Source organism: Scyliorhinus torazame, chromosome 1, assembly GCF_047496885.1.
Source record: "Scyliorhinus torazame isolate Kashiwa2021f chromosome 1, sScyTor2.1, whole genome shotgun sequence".
Classification (NCBI taxonomy): domain Eukaryota; kingdom Metazoa; phylum Chordata; class Chondrichthyes; order Carcharhiniformes; family Scyliorhinidae; genus Scyliorhinus; species Scyliorhinus torazame.
Genome location: NC_092707.1, coordinates 191549332 through 191569404, shown reverse-complemented (window position 1 = coordinate 191569404; position 20073 = coordinate 191549332). Strand labels below are relative to the sequence as shown.

At 50.9% G+C, this 20073-nt stretch overlaps 1 protein-coding gene across 2 annotated transcripts in view; it reads right to left on the bottom strand.

Annotated features, from left to right (window-relative positions):
• Positions 1–20073, bottom strand: part of LOC140418281 (uncharacterized) — a 111093-nt gene that overhangs the window by 54174 nt on the left and 36846 nt on the right. For both annotated transcript variants that reach the window (XM_072501748.1, XM_072501757.1), the window contains 2 exons: positions 6213–6303; positions 3891–4066 (listed from right to left, as the gene is read on the bottom strand). In XM_072501748.1, the coding sequence (XP_072357849.1) occupies positions 3891–4066; positions 6213–6303 (267 nt within the window). The remainder of the gene's footprint in view (positions 1–3890; positions 4067–6212; positions 6304–20073) is intronic.

The following is a 20073-nucleotide window of genomic DNA, read 5'->3' as shown; positions in this document are numbered from 1 at the left end:
GTGGGAGTGGTGTTGACCCTGTGCAGTGCTTCGCTCCATGGTCACCACGCTATTTCAATCCCCAGGTCCTCCTCCCATTTCTTTCTTGTTGCGTCCAGTACAGTGACGGCCCTCTCTACCAGCCGATCATACTTGTCGCTACAGTTTCCTTTATCTAGTATGCTTGCGTCCAGTAACTTTTCCAGTAATCTCTGTCGTGGCGGTTGTGGGTACGTCCTTGTCTCCTTTTCGTAGGAAGTTTTTGAGTTGTAGATACCTTAGCTTGTTCCCCCCCCTGGCTAGCTGGAATATCTCTGTCAGTTCGTCCATTGTTGCGATCCTGCCATCCGTGTAAAGGTCTCTGACTGTCAGTGTCCTCTGTCCTGCCCCCACCTTTTGAAGGTGGCGTCAGTCAGTGCTGGTGTGAACCTATAGTCGTTGCAGGTGGGAGCTTTGTCCAACATTTTGGTCAGGCCAAATTGCTGCCGTAGTTGGATCCAGGACTGGAGGGTGGCTATCACCAACGGGCTGCTGGAGTGTTTTGGGGCTGGTTTAGCTCACTGGGCTAAATCGCTGGCTTTTAAAGCAGACCAAGGCAGGCCAGCAGCACGGTTCAATTCCCGTACCAGCCTCCCCGAACAGGCGCCGGAATGTGGCGACTAGGGGCTTTTCACAGTAACTTCATTGAAGCCAACTCGTGACAATAAGCGACTTTTCATTTTTTCATTTTGGGTGGAGATGGGAGTGCTGCTGTGGCGAGGGCCGGAGGGCAGTCCCCATGCAGGAGGCCTCTTCCGCACGCACCTACTCAGCTTCTGGCTACTTGATCCATCCCCTTATTCGCTCGGACGTCGCCGCCCAGTGGTAGAATTGTAGGTTTGGGAGGGCTAGCCCCCCCGCTGGATTTTGTTTTTTGTAGGACCTTCTTTGGGATCCTAGCATCCTTCCCCCCCCCCCCCCCCCCCCCCCCCATACGAATGCCATGATTCGTTTCTCCAGTGCTTTGAAAAAGGCCTTGGGGATGTAGATCGGAATGGATCTAAGTAGGAAGATTGGATTGGATTGGATTTGTTTATTGTCACTTGTACCGAGGTACAGTGAAAAGTATTTTTCTGCGAGCAGCTCAACAGATCATTAAGTACATGGAAAGAAAAGGGAAGAAAAGAGAATACATAATAGGGCAACACAAGGTATACAATGTAACTACATAAGCACCGGCATCGGATGAAGCATACAGGGTGTAGTGTTAATGAGGTCAGTTCATAAGAGGGTCATTTCGGAGTTTAGAGGTGCCTGGGCAGTACGTTCATTTTGATCGTCTGGACTCTCCCCGCGAGGGAGAATGGGAGTGTGTTCCATCTTTGCAGGTCCTTTTGTACTTCCTGTGTCAGACTGCTGAGGTTCCATTTGTGGATCGCTTTCCAGTCATGGGCTATTTGGATCCCCAGGTAGCGGAATTTGTGTCGGGCTTGTTTAAATGGCAGTCCCATTAGTGCTGCCCCCCCCCCCCCCCCCCCCACACACACACACTTCTGGGTGTACCGGGAAGATCTCGCTTTTGCTCATGTTGGGTTTGTAGCCCGAGAAGGCACCAAATCTTTCAGGAGGGCGATGATTCCGTCCAAGCTGCTTTGTGGGTCCGAAATGTAGAGGAGCAGGTCATCTGCATAGAGCGAGACTCTGTGCTCTCTGTCGCCCCTTCGGATCTCCCCTCCAGCTTTTTGCTGCTCTGAGCGCAATTGCTAGTGGTTCGATCGCTCGAGCGAGCAGCAGCGGGGACAGTGGGCATCCTTGTCTGATGCCCCTGTGCAGCTGGAAGTATCGGGAGTTGGTGTTGTTGGTGTGTACGCTCGCCATGGGAGTGTTGTACAGCTTTACCCAGGAGGTGAACCCTGTTCCAAGCCCGAACCGCTCCAGTACAAATATGAGGTATTTCCATTCGACTCTGTCGAAGGCCTTTTCTGCGTCTAGGGAGATGATCACCTCTGGTGTTCTCTCCCCGGAGGGGGTCATTGTCACGTTCAGCAGGTGCCTGATGTTCGAGGTAAGCTGTCTACCTTTGACAAAGCCCGTCTCGTCCTCTGCGACCACGTCAGGTACACAGTCTTCTAGCCTTTTGGCTAGGATTTTGGCCAGTATTTTGGCATCTGTGTTCAGCAGTGAGATGGGTCTGTATGACCCACATTCCGTTGGGTCTTTGTCTTTCTTAGGTATCAGTGAGATTGAGGCCTGTGTTATCATGGGTGGCAGTGTGCCACTCGCTAGCGAGTCTGTGAACATCTCCCGCAGGTGCGGGGCCAGTGCTGTCGCAAATTTTTTGTAGAAGTCCGCCGGGAACCCATCTGGTCCCGGCGCCTTCCCCGCCTGCATGGAGCTAATGCTGTCCATGATCTCTCCCAGTGCTAATTGTGTTTCCAGGCCCTGTTTTCTGCCCTCCCCCACGACTGGAATGTCCAGTCCATCAAGGAACTGTTTCATCCCGAACTCCGCCATTGGGGGCTCTGAGGTGTACAACTCTTGGTAGAAGGCCTTGAAGGTTTTGTTGATCTTTTCCGGTTCTGTTTCTAGCATGCCTCTGGTATCCCTGATTTGTGCAATTTCTCTGGTGGCTGCCTGCTTTCTCAGCTGGTGTGCCAACAGGTGGCTGGCTTTGTCTCCGTGTTCGTATAGGGCCCCACGTGCCTGGCGGAGTTGGTGCACTGCTTTCTGTGCCTGGCGGAGTTGGTGCACTGCTTTCCTGGTGGAGAGCATTTGATATCATTTTAATACAGTCTGGGAATCAAAAGTTAAAGCAATTGTGAGCAGTTTGCACAGCAGTCAAGACAAAGAAATCCTAAGAGGTTGGTGTGAAATCCTGGACTGGATTCACTGTTGAAAGTGGAGCAGAAGCTTTGTTTAAAAGTATCTTTTGTAAAACCTGGACTGGATTTCAGAATGCAAACCGCCAGGGGAAAGAACATAGAACATAAAGACTTTAACTTGGGCTCAAAATGGAGTGCACACTTGACCATAGTCATCTTGTGTGCTTAAAAGGGACATTTTGTGTAAATGAGACCATTGTAGCTTAAGGTGTACTTTGTGATCCATGTTCATCTTCAAAACTGTATGTATTTGCTAGGCTAAAGGGGAGTAATATGTATTAAAATCTAATTTTTCATGTTTAATAAAAATTTGTTCTTGCTTTAAAAAGTCCTATAACTCTGTTCCTCCACGTTTTGTTTTAAAATAGTAAGCGTTATGGCCTTTTGAGCCAGGGTTCCATTCAGGGATCTTCCCATCCAGTTATAACATCAACTGGGATCATAACAGGCATGAGGTGTGTGTGACAGAGAATCAGTGTGTGTGTGTGAGAGAAAGAGAGACAGAGAGAGAGAGAGAGAATCCGTGTGAAGTGCGTGTGTGAGAGAGAATGAGTGTGAGGTGTGTGGTCTACATGTGTGCCTGTGTGTGTGTGTGTGAGAGAGAGAGAGAGAGCGAGAGTCAGTGTAAGATTGTGGTGTGTGTGTGATAGAAATCTAGATCTATCAGTGTGTGTGAGAAGATATTTGTGTATGGATGCATATTTAGGTGTGGATGTCCAAGTGTCCATGTGTGGGTGCATGTGTGCATGTGGATGTGTGTGAAGGGAAGGATTTCTAGTGCCCTAGTTCAGAGTATGATGCATTTCAAGAAGGCAACTCACCACCACCTTCTGAAGGGCAATGAGGGATGGGCAATAAATGCTGGCCTAACCAGCGACGCCCACATCCCATAAATGATTTTTTTTTTAAATTAATTCATGGTAACTCATGTAGTATATGCATGTCTGACAAACTCCACCATGTCTGTGTTTCATTTGTCATAAATGTTGGTGATAACTTTCAATTGAAGGAAAAATATTCAAAGGCAGAAAGAGGAAATGGTTTGTTCACCTGTTCCGTGCAGTCACTCCATTCTGTCAGTAAGTGGTGCTGCCTGTATTCCCACTCCGTCTGCAGTTTGGCTAGTTCAGATCGAATACACCGAATGTCATTTTCAATCCTCACAATTCTCTTCCTTGACTCTTTACTCTCCTCTTGCAGACTAAGGAAGTCCAGAGTCATCCCATCTGTAGATACATTAAATCAAACATAAGTGAAGGGAAGAAACAGGCAAAAGTAACAGGGCAGTGGGTATGGTACTTGGTGGTCAGATACTGGACTAATGTAGCCCAGAGGCCTGGGCTAATGACCTGGAGATTAAAAACAGAAATTTATGGAAATAGTCACCCAGTCAGGCAGCATTGAGTTAACGGTCAAGGTTTTCTGGCCATTCCTGCTAACGGGATCGTATGACCCTGCTTCCCCAGAAGCAGAAGGTGCAAGCAACAGGAAAACCCATTGACAGCAGTGGGGCAGGAAGATCCTGCTACCAGCTAATGACAGGCCACCTCTGCCACCGTAAGATGCACCACGGGGGGGGGGCAGAAACACCCACCCAATGTTTCGAGGCCCCTCAGATATGATCGAGCCTGGAATATATTAACCCTGTTTCTCTCCACAGACGCTGCCTGAACTGTTGAATATTTCCAACATTTTCTGTTTTTAGTTCAGATTTCCAGATTTTTGTAATGACCTGGACACACTGGTTGATACAAATTTCACCAGTAAAACTGTTCGATTATCAAAGAAAAACATCTGGTTAACTAATGTCCTTTTGGGAAGGAAATCTGCCGTCTTTACCTGGTCTGGCCTACATGTGACTCCAGACCCACAGCAATGTGATTGGCTCTTAACTGCCCTCTTAAAATATGTAGCAAGCCAGAAATTTAGTTGTATTCAAGAAGGTTGTTCACTGCAACCTTCCCAAGGGCAATTAGGTAAGGACCAAAATTGGTGACCTTGCTAGTGATGCCCACATGCCGTGAATCAAAATGAAAGAAACAATATTGGTCCTGATAAATAATGTAAATCATATTGCACTGAGCTCATTGTCCAACCAAATATTTTGACAAACACTGCCTTGAAATTATTCGTGTGGGTTTTACAGATAAGGGGCAGGTCATCCTTATCACTTTAGGTTTTGTCTGCAGTGGTTTTTAAACACGTGACCACAGTACTTTAACAGGTTAATTCTTACATCCATGAATTTCCCGAATTATATCTGAATGACAGATATTAACATCTTGCACTTCTCAAAGTAAAATATATGAAACAAGCAATGTGAATTTTCATTTTTTCACATCTACGAATTTCAAATGATTATGGTTTAATATTAAAGCAGCGCTGTCATGGGGAGGCATCAAACAAATAGAGGCTGCATAAAAACCCCACAGGAAGGAAGAGATCAATTATTTATTAAACTTTATACATGCGAGCAGAATATGTTGTAAAAGCTCCACGGGTCAGGCAGCACATGTGACAGTATTCCTTCCTCCACCGATGCTACGTGACCTGCTGAGCACTTTCAGCATTTTCTGTTTATATTTTGCCATCCGCAGCATTTTGCTTTCACATTTGTGAGGTTTGAAATCTTGACATTTTAGATTAAAAATCCCTGCACTATGGGCGGCATTTGGCTCAGTGGTTAGCACTGGGACTGTGGTGCTGAGGATCCCGGTTCGAATCCCGGCCCTTGGTCACTGTCGTGTGGAGTTTGCACATTCTCCTCATGTCTGCGTGGGTTTCACCCCCACAACCCAAAGATGTGCAGGTTAGGTGGATTGGCCACGCTAAATTGCCCCTTAATTGGAAAACAAAAATAATTGGGTACTCTTAAAAAAAAAAATTTAAATCCCTGCACTTGTCCTCCCAGCTGGAGGCTTACACTCAAAAGAGCTCGAGTTGGAAATAGGAATAAAGTACCAATCCTGTGTTCCCTTTGAGGATCCTTGTGTCAGTATGCAAGCCCTAAATAGCCTTCAGATTTTGTAGTTGACTGTTACAATTAATGCAGTAGCTTATTAAAAGTAATAAATGAAAGCCGTTGACAATGGCTCCATTTCAGAGTCGGACTGCTCTGCAAGGCAAATCTCATATGACCCAATTCCAAAGAGGACAAGGAAGATTGTTAGACCCAGCCCACCTACTCCACCGTGCCCTCACCTGAGGTGTGGTGACCCTCAGGTTAAATCACCACCAGTCAGCTCTCCCCGCAAAGGGGAAAGCAGCCTAAGATCATCTGGGACTATGGTGACTTTAACTTTCCCTTAATGCTGACCTTGTTAACTGAGGGTTATTGGTTTCTGTTGGCACTTTGTCACGAATAAAACAGACCTGTCTGTTCATGCTGAGATTCCGAAGGGACCGTGAAGCTTGCACAGAGCTGCCTTGTTGCTACGCTTGGAGCTGCCTCTGGAAACTCCACCTTTAGACAAAGCAGTTGTCAAGAATGCAAACAATGAGTAACACTTTTCACCAATACACGTCAACGATCAATCAGCACATCAAAGAAACCTCATTCATCTCAGGCCATATGAATTCAACCAGAAATGAGATGAGAAAGAATCTTTCTTCTTGCTGAGTTCCGAAGGATTTCAGTAACAAGCTCTTTAATTAGCTAATTTCTGTTCCTAATGTCTACATGTGCACACTTTCAAAAGGTGTAAACCAAAGTTAGATTATCACTTCTGCATTAAAATCTGATCTTGTCTGATTTACAACCATGGAACTTTTCAACCATAACCATATATTAGAGATAGATAAGAGTTGTGGTGGGTTTGGGGGGCTTGGACCTCAGACAACTGTTTATCTTACAATGAGAATTCTGTGGGTTGTCCTCGGGAATAATTCGTGCAGAAGTATCCTTGCGTAGAGGAAGGTCAAAATATAATTTATGATCTTTGCCATGATACAATATAGCAGGCATTTTCAAAGTGGGGTCGCGGGCAGGTGTCGGGAGGATCCATCCATCGTGGCGTTCCCAATAACAGGAATTCACGCGCAACAGCCGCAGCAGCCAGCTTTTAACAATGGCGGCTCCGAGCGGCTTTAAAAATGACGGCCGCGACCAGCTAAAAAAATGTGGGCGTACTGCGCATGCGTGCCCGCTCACCGGTGCGCATGCATGGAGCACAGTCAGAAGCACCACCTCCTCCTGACATCAGTGCGCTGACCCAGGAGAAGATTTTTTTTTAATTCAATGCATTCTTCCTGCCTAAAAAGAGGCAAAGAGCAGGTCACGCGCCCCGAATGCTGACATCATGTGCTTTGGGCGTGATTGCAAATCCTCCATTTTGTCAGCAGCAAACAAGTAAACGAGGAGCAAACAGGCTCACCTCGCGCTTTAAAGGTAAGATAAAATGGTGGGTCACGAAGATTGGCCGGCGTGGGTCGTGAAGGTCAGCCGGCGTGGGTCGCCAATGTCGGCCAGCATGGGTCGCGAAGGTCGGCCGGCGTGGGTGGCGAAGGTCGGCCGATGTGGGTGGCGAAGGTCGGCTGATGTGGGTCGCGAAGGTCGGCCACCGTGGGTGGCGAAGGTCGGCCGATGTGGGTGGCGAAGGTCGGCTGATGTGGGTCGCGAAGGTCGGCCACCGTGGGTCGCAAAGGTCGGCCGGCGTGGGTCGCAAAGGTCGGCCGGTGTGGGTCGCAAAGGTCGGCCGGCAGGCGTGGGTCGCCAAGGTCAGCCGGCAGGCGTGGATCTCCAAGGTCGGCTGGCGTGGGTCGCCAAGGTCGCTGGCAGGCACGGGTCGCCAAGGTCGGCCGGCGTGGGTCGCAAAGGTCGGCCGGCGTGGGTCGCGAAGGTCGGCCGGCGTGGGTCGCGAAGGTCGGCCGATGTAGGTGGCGAAGGTCGGCCGATGTGGGTCGCGAAGGTCGGCCGGCGTGGGTCGCAAAGGTCGGCTGGCGTGGGTCGCAAAGGTCGACTGGCAGGCGTGGGTCGCCAAGGTCAGCCGGCAGGCGTGGATCTCCAAGGTCGGCCGTCAGGCGTGAGTCGCCAAGGTCGGCCAGCAGGTGTGGGTCGCCAAGGTCGCCAGCAGGCGTGGGTCGCCAAGGTCGCCAGCAGGCGTGGGTCGCCAAGGTCGGCCGGCGTGTGTCGCGAAGGTTGGCCGGCGTGGGTCGCAAAGATCAGCCTGTTGGTAAAAATGGGTCCTCGGGAAATAAAGTTTGAAAACACTGCAATATAAAATGCCTTTTGTACACAGGAAACCTTGGATGGAGTGAAAAGTATTTGAAGTCTCTGTATCTAAAATGGTGACTGTTAAAATTTTACTTGCTTTTCTTACTCAATAGGATTGCAAGTACATCAAACTGAACCAACTATATAAATGTTTACCTGCCGGCACTGGCGTGGCTATGATTTTCTTAAAGGGCATGTTAGTGTAGTCAAGGAAGTATTCTCCATCCAATTGATTTGATGGGAGATGTGATAAAAATATTACAAAAATTCCGGTGATATTAGCTGTGTAAAGTTGCACACTTATCCGGCTGGATTATATGCCCCATCCCATCGCCCCACCCCACCAGTCTTATGAGAGGCAGTTAACTCACCCTCTTTCTGCCCACCCCTCCCAACCCATTTCCCATAAAATGCTAGGGGGGGTGTCAAAATCAGCAGTCCGCCATTTAAAAACATTAAGTGAACTTGTAAACAAGCCAATTGACCCGAATATTATGCTTCCAAAACCATAACATGGCTGATTTTTTAAAAGCAGGGAGAAAGAGGGGTACATCCTTTAAGAGTTCCTTGCATGCAATGAGGGTAGCCCCCTCCCCAAGATGTTACCCACCCCCTGACCAAAACTCACCCTCCCCACCCTCCTTACCGCCACCCACATCCACCCCACTACATTCTCCTGGTCGCGCCCAACACTATCCCACAAACTCCCAGATTCCTCCCCATCCAACACCCCGACATATAACTCTGGGAGATGCTTGCTGTCTTCATATTGAGGCCTACTTGCAGTCACAGCAGCGCCTGCTACAGAGTTCTGGGACTGCTGGGACTGCTAGAGCTGCTAGCCAAACAGGTTTGATAGCAGCCGTCATGGGCAGGACTTCCTTTCACTGAGGGGTAGAAATCCCACACTCACTTTCATAAGGCCACCAGGAGCATGATGTGGAGTGCGGGGCAGATGAGCAGTACAACCCTCCGCCCCCCAACCTGCAGCACCGTGAAAGACCCCGCTATCTAACAGCAATTTGCCTCTTTTTGTTTGCCTCAGCAAGGAATGTCCCATTGAGGCTGCACTTCAGTAATTTCCTGCATTGGGGAGACTACTCGTTGATCAGGGCTCCATTTTTGAAATGCAGCCCCGATCCTTCGATCCCAGCGCAGCCTCCAGACCCCCCAACTTCACCCAACGGGCAATCTTGCACCCAGGAACCTTGGCACTGCCAGCCTGGCACCCTGGAAGGGCCCCTGCCAGATTGCCAGCCTGCAAGTGCCACCTGTCCCCAGGTGGTAGTGTTAAGGTGCTAGGCTGGTAGTGCCAAGGTACCTAGGCGCCAGTGGGAGTGCCAGGGTACCACCCTGCTCAACACCCAACCATCTGGGTGTCACCAATGGACTGGAAGACCCCCCCCCACCCAGGTGCCATTACAACTGGTCCACGTTTGTGTGGACCAGCACTAAACAGCATCCTGGTGAGATCTCCTAGGCGCGGCTGGTGAATCCAGGGCCCTGGATTCGTATATTTAAATGAGCCTAATGGTAAGATACAGATCGTGAAGTCTTGCGAGATTCCGTTGACTCTCACATGAAGGTTCGAGCGTTGGAAATCTCGCGAGAGACCTCTCGTGAGATTCAACAGCCTCGTCCTGACACCAAGTCGGATGTGACAAGGCTGCCGAATCTGCCCAACGTTTCAAGGCAGCCTTGTTTCATGTCGATCTGTTCAAGACCGATATTCCTTCTGGTGGAGCAAGGCTGATGAGCAACACAAACCCCCTCGCCCCTGCCAGCCACTGTAAAATTCAGCTCACAATTCACAAGGGGAGTTCAAGGAAAACCTGGTACAGCCATTGAAAGTGAAATTGTTCAAGGACTCTGTGGTGAATGTATTATGGCAGCCATTCACCACTGTATTGCATACCTATTACATTCCTCCTTTGGGGGAGGTATATAGAGCTGCTGCCCTGCAGGCGGGGCTCAGTGCAGAGCAGTCGCAGGCAGGCACAGTTCTAGCTGATTAAAGCCACTGTTCACTTCAACTCGTCGTCTCGAGTGAATTGATGGTCGCATCAATTTAATCAGCTACAACATCGCGGTGGAAGCAGCCCTCAAACCTGGCCGACTGGAACTCGACCCACAGGCCGCTGAAGCCAAAGGGATTTTTTCGCACTGGCTCCGCTGTTTTGAGATCTACCTTGCCGCCTCCTCCTCGCCTCTGTCACCGCGAACAGAAGCTGAGCCTCCTCCACGCCCGGGTGAGCCATCGAATCTCCGTGCAAAGCGAGGAAGCGACCACATACGCAAACGCGGTCGCAGTCCTGAAGCGGCAATACGTGAGGCTGGTGAACAAAATGTTCGTGCGGCATCTCCTCACCACTCGCCGCCAACGTCCCAGGAAATCGCTGGAGGAGTACCTATGTGACCTGAAAGTACTTGTGCGAAGCTGCTACTACAAGGCCGTCACAGCCTCACAACATATGTAACTCGCCATCCGGGACGCCTATGTGGCTGGAGTCCGATCCAACTACGTCAGACAGCGTCTGCTCAAGAAGGGCACCCTCGACCTAGAAGAGACGGTGAAATGGTTGGTTTAGCACAATGGGCTAAACAGCTGGCATGTAATGCAGAACAAGGCAGCAGCGCGGGTTCAATTCCCGTACCGGCCTCCCCGAACAGGCGCCGGAATGTGGCGACGAGGGGCTTTTCACAGTAACTTCATTGAAGCCTACTTGTGACAATAAGCGATTATTATTAGGGGCTGTTTAGCACAGGGCTAAATCGCTGGCTTTGAAAGCAGACGAAAGCACGCCAGCAGCATGGTTCAATTCCTGTACCAGCCTCCCCGAACAGGCGCCGGAATGTGGTGACTAGGGGCTTTTCACAGTAATTTCATTTGAAGCCTACTTGTGACAATAAGCGATTTTCATTTATTTTTTATTTTAAAACTAGCCATCTCCCTAGAAGTAGCGCTCCAGAGCCTCAACGCTTTCCCCTCCGACCACGCGACCCCCTCGTGGACACCTGACCAGAGAGTACCCCAGGCCTGTGCCACGCGTCTGCCCGCCCAACCCGCAGGGCTACCCTGCTATTCCTGCGGCCAGCACCAGCACCCCAGACAGCGTTGCCCAGCTCGGAACGTGACCTGTGGCGACTGCGGCAAGAAAGGGCACTTTGCCAAAGCTTACCTGGCCAGGTCCAAGTCCTCCAAATCAGAGGCCCGACTCTCATACTCACAGACCCGCAGACCCTGCAGCGTGGCTGCGTGCCTGCCGGCTCCGCCCCCTTTGGACGCGTCATCCGCCTCGTGTTGTCCATGGGGGCAGCCATCTTCGACTTTACACAGCACGTGCGACTCACGGGGGCCGCCATCTTGGCCGCCGTCCCCCACGCGGCCCGCCATGTGCGACTCATGGGGGCCACCATCTTCATCGCCGCCCGACACGTGCGACCGACGGGGGCCGCCATCTTCAACGCCGCCCGACATGTGCAAGCAACGGGGGCCGCCATCTTGGGACCATCCCACCACCTCCGACCACGCTGGCTACCCGCAACTCGACGTGGTCACCCTCGACCAGTCACGCCCAAAGCACCTCAAGAACTCCATGATGACCGTCCGGGTCAATGGGCATGAGACGTCCTGCCTGTATGACTCCGGGAGCATGGAGAGCTTCGTACACCCAGACACGGTAAGGCGCTGTTCCCTCCGAATCACCATCTGCGCCCATGACCAGCAGGACCACGACGCCAACCTTCAGAAGTTTCTCCAAACCGCCCAAGCCCTCAACCTCACTTATAACAAGGAGAAATGCGTTTTCCGCACAACCCGACTAGCCATCCTCGGCTATGTCATGGAAAACGGAGTCCTAGGGCCCGAACCCGACCGTATGCGCCCCCTCCTGCAACTCCCCCTCCCCCACTGCCCCAAGGCCCTGAAAAGACGCCTCGGTTTCTTTTCATATTATGCCCAGTGGGTCCCCAACTATGCGGACAAAGCCCACCAACTGATCAAAGCTATCATCTTTCCACTGGCGGCTGAGGCCCGCCAGGTCTTCAGCCGCATCAAGGCAGATATTGCCAAAGCCGCGATGGGCATGGTGGACGAGTCCACCCCCTTCCAGGTGGAGAGCGACGCATCTGAGGTCGCCCTCGCCGCTACCCTTAATCAGGCAGGCAGGCCTGGAGCCTTTTTCTCCCGTACCCTCAACGCCTCCGAGATTCAACACTGCTCAGTCGAAAAAGAAGTTCAAGCCATTGTGGAAGCTGTACAGCATTGGAGGCACTACCTCGCTGGTAGGAGGTTTATCCTCATCACCGACCAACGGTCGGTAGCCTTCATGTTCGACAACACACAGCGGGGCAAGAACAAGAACGATAAAATCTTGAGGTGGAGAATCAAACTCTCCACCTATAATAATGATATAGTGTATCATCCTGGGAAGCTCAATGAGCCCCCAGATGCCCTGTCCCGCGGCACATGCGCCAGCGTGCAAGATGGCTGATTCCGGGCCATCCACAGCGACTCCTGTCACCCGGGGGTCACCCGGCTTCACCACTGCATCAAGGCCCGCAACCTGCCTTACTCCACCGAGGAGATCAGGACCATGACCAGGAACTACCAAATCTGCGCGGAGTGTAAGCCGCACTTCTATCGACCAGATAAGGCCCACCTGGTGAAGGCATCCTGGCCCTTCGAGCGCCTCAGTATCGACTTCAAAGGGCCCCTCCCCTCTACCAACCGCAACTCGTATTTTCTCAACGTCATTGACGAGTACTCCCGCTTCCCCTTTGCAATCCCTTGCCCCGACATGACCGCGGCCATGGTCATTAAAGCCCTACATAGTATCTTCACCTTATTCGGTTTCCCCACTTACGTCCACAGTGACCGGGGCTCCTCGTTTACGAGCGACGAACTGCGTCAGTATCTGCTCGGTAAGGGCATCGCCTTGAGCAGGACTACCAGCTACAACCCCCGGGGAAACGGACAGGTGGAGAGGGAGAACGCGACGGTATGGAAGGCCGTCCTCCTGGCCCTACGGTCTAGGAGTCTCCCAGTTTCCCACTGGCAGGAGGTCCTCCCCGACACGCTCCACTCCATTAGGTCTTTTCTTTGCACAGCCACGAACGAGACCCCTCATGACCGCCTATTTGTTTTCCCCGGGAAATCCACCTCCGGGGTCTCGCTTCCAGCCTGGCTGAAGACATCGGGGCCCATACTCCTCTGAAAACACGTGAGGAGCCATATGTCCGACCCCCTGGTCGAGAGAGTCCAGCTCCTTCACGCCAACCCCCAGTATGCCTAAGTAGCGCACCACGACGGCCGACAAGATACAGTCTCCCTCCGGGACCTGGCACCCGTAGAATCCCCTATGACCATCACCTATCCCCCCCCAACCTACACCGAACAGCCGAACTGCGCCCCTGCCCCTACATGGTCTCCACCCCTCCTCCTACACCCCCTACCCCCATCGCCGACCTACAGGGGTGAAGCTCCAGAAGACACGCTCCCAGAGTCCACACCCGTGCCCACATCGACGAGTTCAACACCCGTGCCCGCACCAATGAGTTCAACACCCGCGCCCGCAGCAAAACGAGAGCTCAGGCGATCGCAGTGCACGATCAGGGCGCCGGACAGACTCAACCTGTGAGCCACTTCACCCCCGCTGGACTTCAATTTTTTTAACAGGGGGTGAAAGTGGTGAATGTATTATGGCAGCCATTCACCACTGTATTGCATTGTACTATGTTGTTGGCCTTGTGGGCTCCACCTATGGACCATTGTATTGTATTACACTGCATTGTATCATGTTGGTGCCCTTGTGGGCTCTGCCCCTGGCTCCGCCTCTTTGGGGAGGTATATGGAGCTGCTGCCCTGCAGGCGGCTCTCAGTGCAGAGCAGTCGCAGGCAGGCACAGTTCTAGCTGATTAAAGCCACTGTTCACTTCAATTCTTTGTCTCGAGTGAATTGATGGTCGCATCAGACCCGAAATAGAATAATCCATTACCTTGTCTTCCAATCAGCTGATACAACTCAATTACCTGCACATGTATCAAACACGTGCTTACAATTGCATCCTGACTTAGTTACACTTTAGTAACTCAGTATACTGTACACAATCATTCAGTTTAATCCATTACTGTGCAAACTTGAATACATCTAACTGTGTCTTCTAAACAACATGACACAAACTCAATCATGGTTGTATTATATCCTCCAATAAATTTGATTTCATCGCTTAAAGATTTTCCAAAGGGAAGCAGTTTGAAGTCATTCCTGTTGTGATAATCTGAAAAAGGCAAAATGGGAGGCATTGAGTAAACTTCAATTCCAAAATGGGGTCTTCATGATGTGAGCTTGGGAGTGGCTTCGTTTTCACAGAGCTCTGCTCTATTCACCTTTTCACCTATTTTTTTTAACATGTGTACATTTTTTAAATGCCTTTTCTTGGTTTAGGGAGTATTTACTATGTTCCGGGATTTGTTGGTCAGTGTTTTGGCACTATTGAGCGGAGGCAAAATGCTTAAATCCTCATTGATCTGTGGTGGCTGCAAGGAGTTGGGGTGGGGCTTTGTCTCGGCTCCGCAGTGCAGGTCGTCAAAGCCCAATTTTAAGAGTTGCGGAGCGTTCTTATAGAGGAGATGGAGGTGCACAAGGAGGCTCTTGTTGCAGAGAGAGGCTGTCGATGGAGCATATTTAATCCAGTCTTCGAGATCGGGGGTGGGATTGACCTCCCGACCCCTGGTCCTGTATTGTTGAAAGGGGTTGGAGATGACTGAGCTGGCTGGGGCATCCCCCCTGCTGCAGCCTAGGTTATGGGCCACCTGGGTTTGGGTCAGACGGCATGTTGGAAGCAATGAGATTTTGTGCTTCGATCGTTGGAATCCGTGGAACATCCTGAAGGTTGCTCAACATTTTTAATCCTGTTTTACCCTTGATTCTACTTTTTTTGTGCGCCGATGGAGCAGTCTTTATCCCGATAATGATCTCACATCTCAGTTGTTATCCTGGACTTTGCTCCCTGATGGTTTTGTGTTGTTTGTGGCTGTTGTCAATACATTTGCTTACAGGGAAGTGAATAATTTGGGTGTGATGTCCTGCGCCGTTATCAGGTCATCCTGATTTAAGTTTATATCATGTTACCCTGAATGTTGAGTTTGGGGTGTGCACTCAGTCTCTTTATCCTGATGTATCTTCGGTGGGAGGATGAGCAGAGTTGGAGCGGGGTGAGGGGTGGAGGGGACAGGTTGGTAGGATCAGTTCTGTCCTCACTATGTTCAAGCAAGGTCCCCCAAGCGTGAGTTAGTCTCTTATTTTTGTTCAGCGTCTTTCCTTTTCCAGGCCGAGGTATATGGGGTGTTATCCTGTTGAGGACTGGGACTTTTGTGACTCCACTTTAGGGAGGGGTCAGTTGTTTCTCCAGATACGAGTCTCCCTCTTTGACTGCTGGGTGTGATGCTAGTCTTCGGGCTTAGTTATCCTGAATTGGGGATGGTGCCGGGTTAGGCCAGGCTCAGTTCTGGGCTCCTTGATCCGTATCCTGCTGCTCCTGGGATGGGGGTATCCTTTTTTTAACTATGGGAGATCCTGGGTTGAGATTTGAGCCTTGTTGGTGCCCGGTCCTCCCCTTGCCATCCTGTTGTTATATCCTGGCTGTCTGTTCTGACCTGGGCCTGGAGAAGAGTTTAATTTGCACTGAGTGTTAGTCAATTTCCTCTTTAGCTCTGGGACTCTTGTGATGTTGGTTTTTTCCTTCTGTCATTTTGTTTAGGGTACGATGTAGGGTCTGTGATGCTGTGTGTACCCAGTTTTGACCCAGTAGATGTATATCGTATCCATGAAGGGAAGATGTTGGGAACTTCGTCCCTGATTTATCTGGTCTTGTTCCCATTTTTGCATTGACTATCGGTGTGCGCTGTACCTTTTGTTCATTACTCCCTATGGCTAACCTTTTTGTTTTGTTTTGTTTGATGCGATTTCTGTAAAACTGAAAGACTGCATTAAAAAGACTTTTTTTTAAAAAAACCTCAGTTCCTCTTTTTTTGGAGGGTAGCGAGAGCAGTCTCTGAATCAAGAGAGATGTCCTGCCCAGAATTAAAGGAAAAATTGAATTACTCAAATGATTATTAATAATTGGAATAATCAGCCAAGATAGATAGGGAAATGAAAGGTACTGCAACACTTGGAGTCCAGGGGTATTAATGCAACAGGCTGAAAAGAGAGACATGTTGCTGAAACAGTTCATCTTGCACTCAGCAGGACAAAGGCAAGAATACCAAATTTCAAACGATCAGCACAATTTATACTAATGGAGAGAAGAGGTGCGGCTTGGTCGACAAATCAACTCTGATTGATCATGGAGAAAGCACAGGGGAACTATAGTCTCTCCCTGCTTCGGAATATAATTTTAAAAAGGTGCAAGGCTTGGGCATATTCCTTTTGCTTTCAGAGAATGGGGTCCTGCATATGAATTCATGTCATAAATAAGCCACAGTATCAGATCAAACAGAAAATACTGGACAATCTCAGTAGGTCTGTCAGCATCTGTGGAGAGAGAAGGGAACTTGCATTTCGAGTTTGGTTGACTCTTTGACAAAGCTGACATTAAACATTATAACAAACATTATAAGCTCGACTGATTGTCTTAAATTGATTGTTATGGTAGCTATTAGCAGGCTTGGTGGTGTGAGTGGTATCTTCCACTATTAGAATGCTGTTGGCAGTCCAAAAGGATGTTCGGCCCACCGTACAATTGAACAGCATCATGTATGAATTTCATTGTTGGTATAATGGCAGGCTTATAGGCTGTACATCCCAGCAATTGACTGATCGAATCAAACAATATGTTCCTCTGTTTGTTTGTAATCGGCAACCTGTGCTTGCAAACCCAATGCAAAATGTCTACTGTTAGATTTTCAGCAATATTAAAGTTCTGCACTATCAAGCAATCTGAGTAACAAGTTTTGATGGGCTGACTGCCCCCTTTGATCCGTGGCTTTTCAAACATTTTCTTCTGCCTGGTACTGCTGCCGGAATGCTATGTCCGGCCATTCAGATCCATGGGATCTTCCCGTCTCACCGATGGTGCACCCCCGCCACAGGTTTCCTGGTGGCGAGGGTGCATTCAATGGGAAACCCCATTGACACTGGTGGGATCCCCCCACTGGCCAACAGTGAGTTGCCCTCCGCCTCTGCGAAACACGTGGTGGGTTGCCAGAAAATACTACCATATGACTCCATGCTGCTTGTCTAACTAAGTAGCAGGTCACAGATTGTAGCACAATCAATCACTCGCGAGACGGGATGAGAAGGAGTCGAACAATGGCTTTATTACGCAGACATGTTCCCCAGCAGCACAGTTACAGAATGCGGCTGCTGGGAGAACCCGGGCTCTTATACTCCGCTTTACTGGGTGGAGCCAGTAGGCGGCTGATCCAATCGGGACCCAGTGTCTATCCACCAATAGCCTCTCGGCATCACAGGGTACCTTAATACCCCTAATACATACCACCACATTCACCCCTTGTTAAAAAAGAACCTGGCGGGGTAGTGGGCCGTATGGTGGTCGGGGTTTACAGATCGGTACCTAGGATGCCGCTAACACAGCGGCTATGCTTCGATATCAACTACTAGTACTACTTACAATACCGCTTCTACTGGGCAACCCAAAAAAATTATTTACAGAGGCATTTCTTGCTTTACTATACTGATTTGATGAGTCGAATGGGTGCCCTGGTCATCCTCGCCGATCGTCTTAGCCCTGGTGGTGATGCAGGCGCTGGCTCGGGCCCCGTCGTCTCTGAGAGTGTTGTGATGCCTCTTCCCGCTCCAATACCCCTATTCGGGGCCGGGGAAGGACCGATCCACCCGGGAAGGGGGTGGCTGTGGGGTGCGCCGGTGGGATGGAGGGGGTGATTGGTGTTGGGGGGGGGTGGAGCTCCAGAGCGGGTGACTGGTGTTTGGGGGGGGGGGGGGTGGAGTTCTGGCGGGTGCCAGGTCCCGCAGGGAGACCGTGTCCTGTCGGCCGTCGGGGTACGCCACGTAGGCGTATTGAGGGTTTGCGTGGAGGAGAGTAACCCTCTCGACTAACGGGTCCGATTTGTGCGTCCGCACATGCTTTCGGAGCAGACCGTTCCGTTCTCCCTCTCTACCTGACCGTTCCCCCGGGGGTTGTAACTGGTCGGCCTGCTCGAGGTGATGCCCTTGCTGAGCAGGAATTGACGCAGTTTGTCGCTCATAAAGGAGGACCCCCGGGGGCTTCCGGGTGCGGCGATGACCAGCTGAGTCGCACGTTTCGGCAGCTCCCGGTGAAACGGACTTTTGGGCTCTTGATAGGAGCCCCAACGGCAATTTTGACGGCTAAAAACACTGTGCGGTAAACCAGAAGGGAATCCCCCCCGGATACGGATGAAAAAAGGAGGAGAAAGTGGCCGGATTGCAGTGGATCCTTTAGAACAGCGGCAAGGAAGGCAAGCAAAAACCAAGATGGCGTCGGAAGGTGGCAGTTTAACATGGGGCCCCGAACAACAAGAGTTCTTGAAATGCTGTGTGGAAGAGCTCAAAAAGGAAATGAAGAAAGAGCTGTTGGCCCCGATACTACAGGCGATCGAAGGGCTAAAGGAGGAACAAAAGACCCAGGAGCGGGAGCTTCGGGTCGTGAAGGCAAAGGCAGCTGAGAATGAGGACGACATACAGGGCCTGGTGGTGAAGACGGAGACGCAAGAGGCACATCAGAAACGATGTGTGGAAAGGTTGGAGGCACTGGAGAACAACGCAAGGAGGAACAACCTGAGGATTCTTGGTCTTCCTGAAGGTGCGGAGGGAGCGGACGTCGGGGCATATGTGAGCACGATGCTGCACTCGTTAATGGGAGCGGAGGCCCCGGCGGGTCCGTTGGAGGTGGAGGGAGCATACCGAGGAGTTCGGTCTCGAGGACCGAGAGCAGGAGAAATTCCCAGAGCCATAGTGGTGAGATTCCTCCGTTTTAAGGATAGAGAAATGGTCCTTAGATGGGCAAAGAAAACTCGGAGCAGTAAATGGGAGAACGCGGTGATCCGCGTTTATCAAGACTGGAGTGCGGAGGTGGCGAGAAGGAGGGCGGGCTTTAATCGGGCCAAGGCGGTGCTTCATAAAAAGAAGATAAAATTTGGAATGCTGCAACCGGCAAGACTGTGGGTCACATATCGAGGGAGGCACCACTACTTTGAGATGGCGGATGAAGCGTGGACTTTTATTGTGGAAGAAAAACTGAAATGAGCGGGTTATTAAAAAGAACGTTTGAACAAAGTGGTGGGGCGAATGTGGGGGGCGAAGAGGAGGGTTAAAAAGGGGGGAAAGAGGAGTTTTATGTACTAATCCTGCGATGTGGTAACTTTTCTCTCTTCCACAGGTGGTGATGGGGGGAGGAGGGGAGGTGGAGGAGATGGGGCGTTGGCCATTGGGGGCGGGGCCAAGGGAGAGGTTCCCGCGCTATGATAATCATGGCGGGAATAGAGAAGCAGGAAGGAGGGGGCGTTGCACGGTGCGAGCCGAGGTCACGGGGGGAAGCCGAGGTCGGCCAGAGTTTGCTGACTTCTGGGAGCAACATGGGGGGAGTAATTACGCCAGCGGGGGATCTAGCGGGGGGGGGGGGGTGGGAGGTGGGAATTACTGGGTTGCTACTGCTGGGGAGAGGGGGGAGCTGGTATGGGAGGGGATGGGCGGGGGGGCACCGCCTGGGGGAGATACAGCTGCGTGGGAACAGGGTGAGGAGCTGGAAAAAGGGGATGGCTAATCGACAAGCGATGGGGGGGGGGGAGGGGGGGTAGGAAGCCCCCCAACCCGGCTGATCACGTGGAACGTGAGAGGGCTGAACGGGCCGATAAAGAGGGCACGGGTACTCGCACACCTTAAGAAACTTAAGGCAGATGTGGTTATGTTACAGGAAACGCACCTGAAACTGATAGACCAGGTTAGGCTACGCAAGGGATGGGTGGGGCAGGTGTTCCATTCGGGGCTAGATGCGAAAAACAGGGGGGTGGCTATATTAGTGG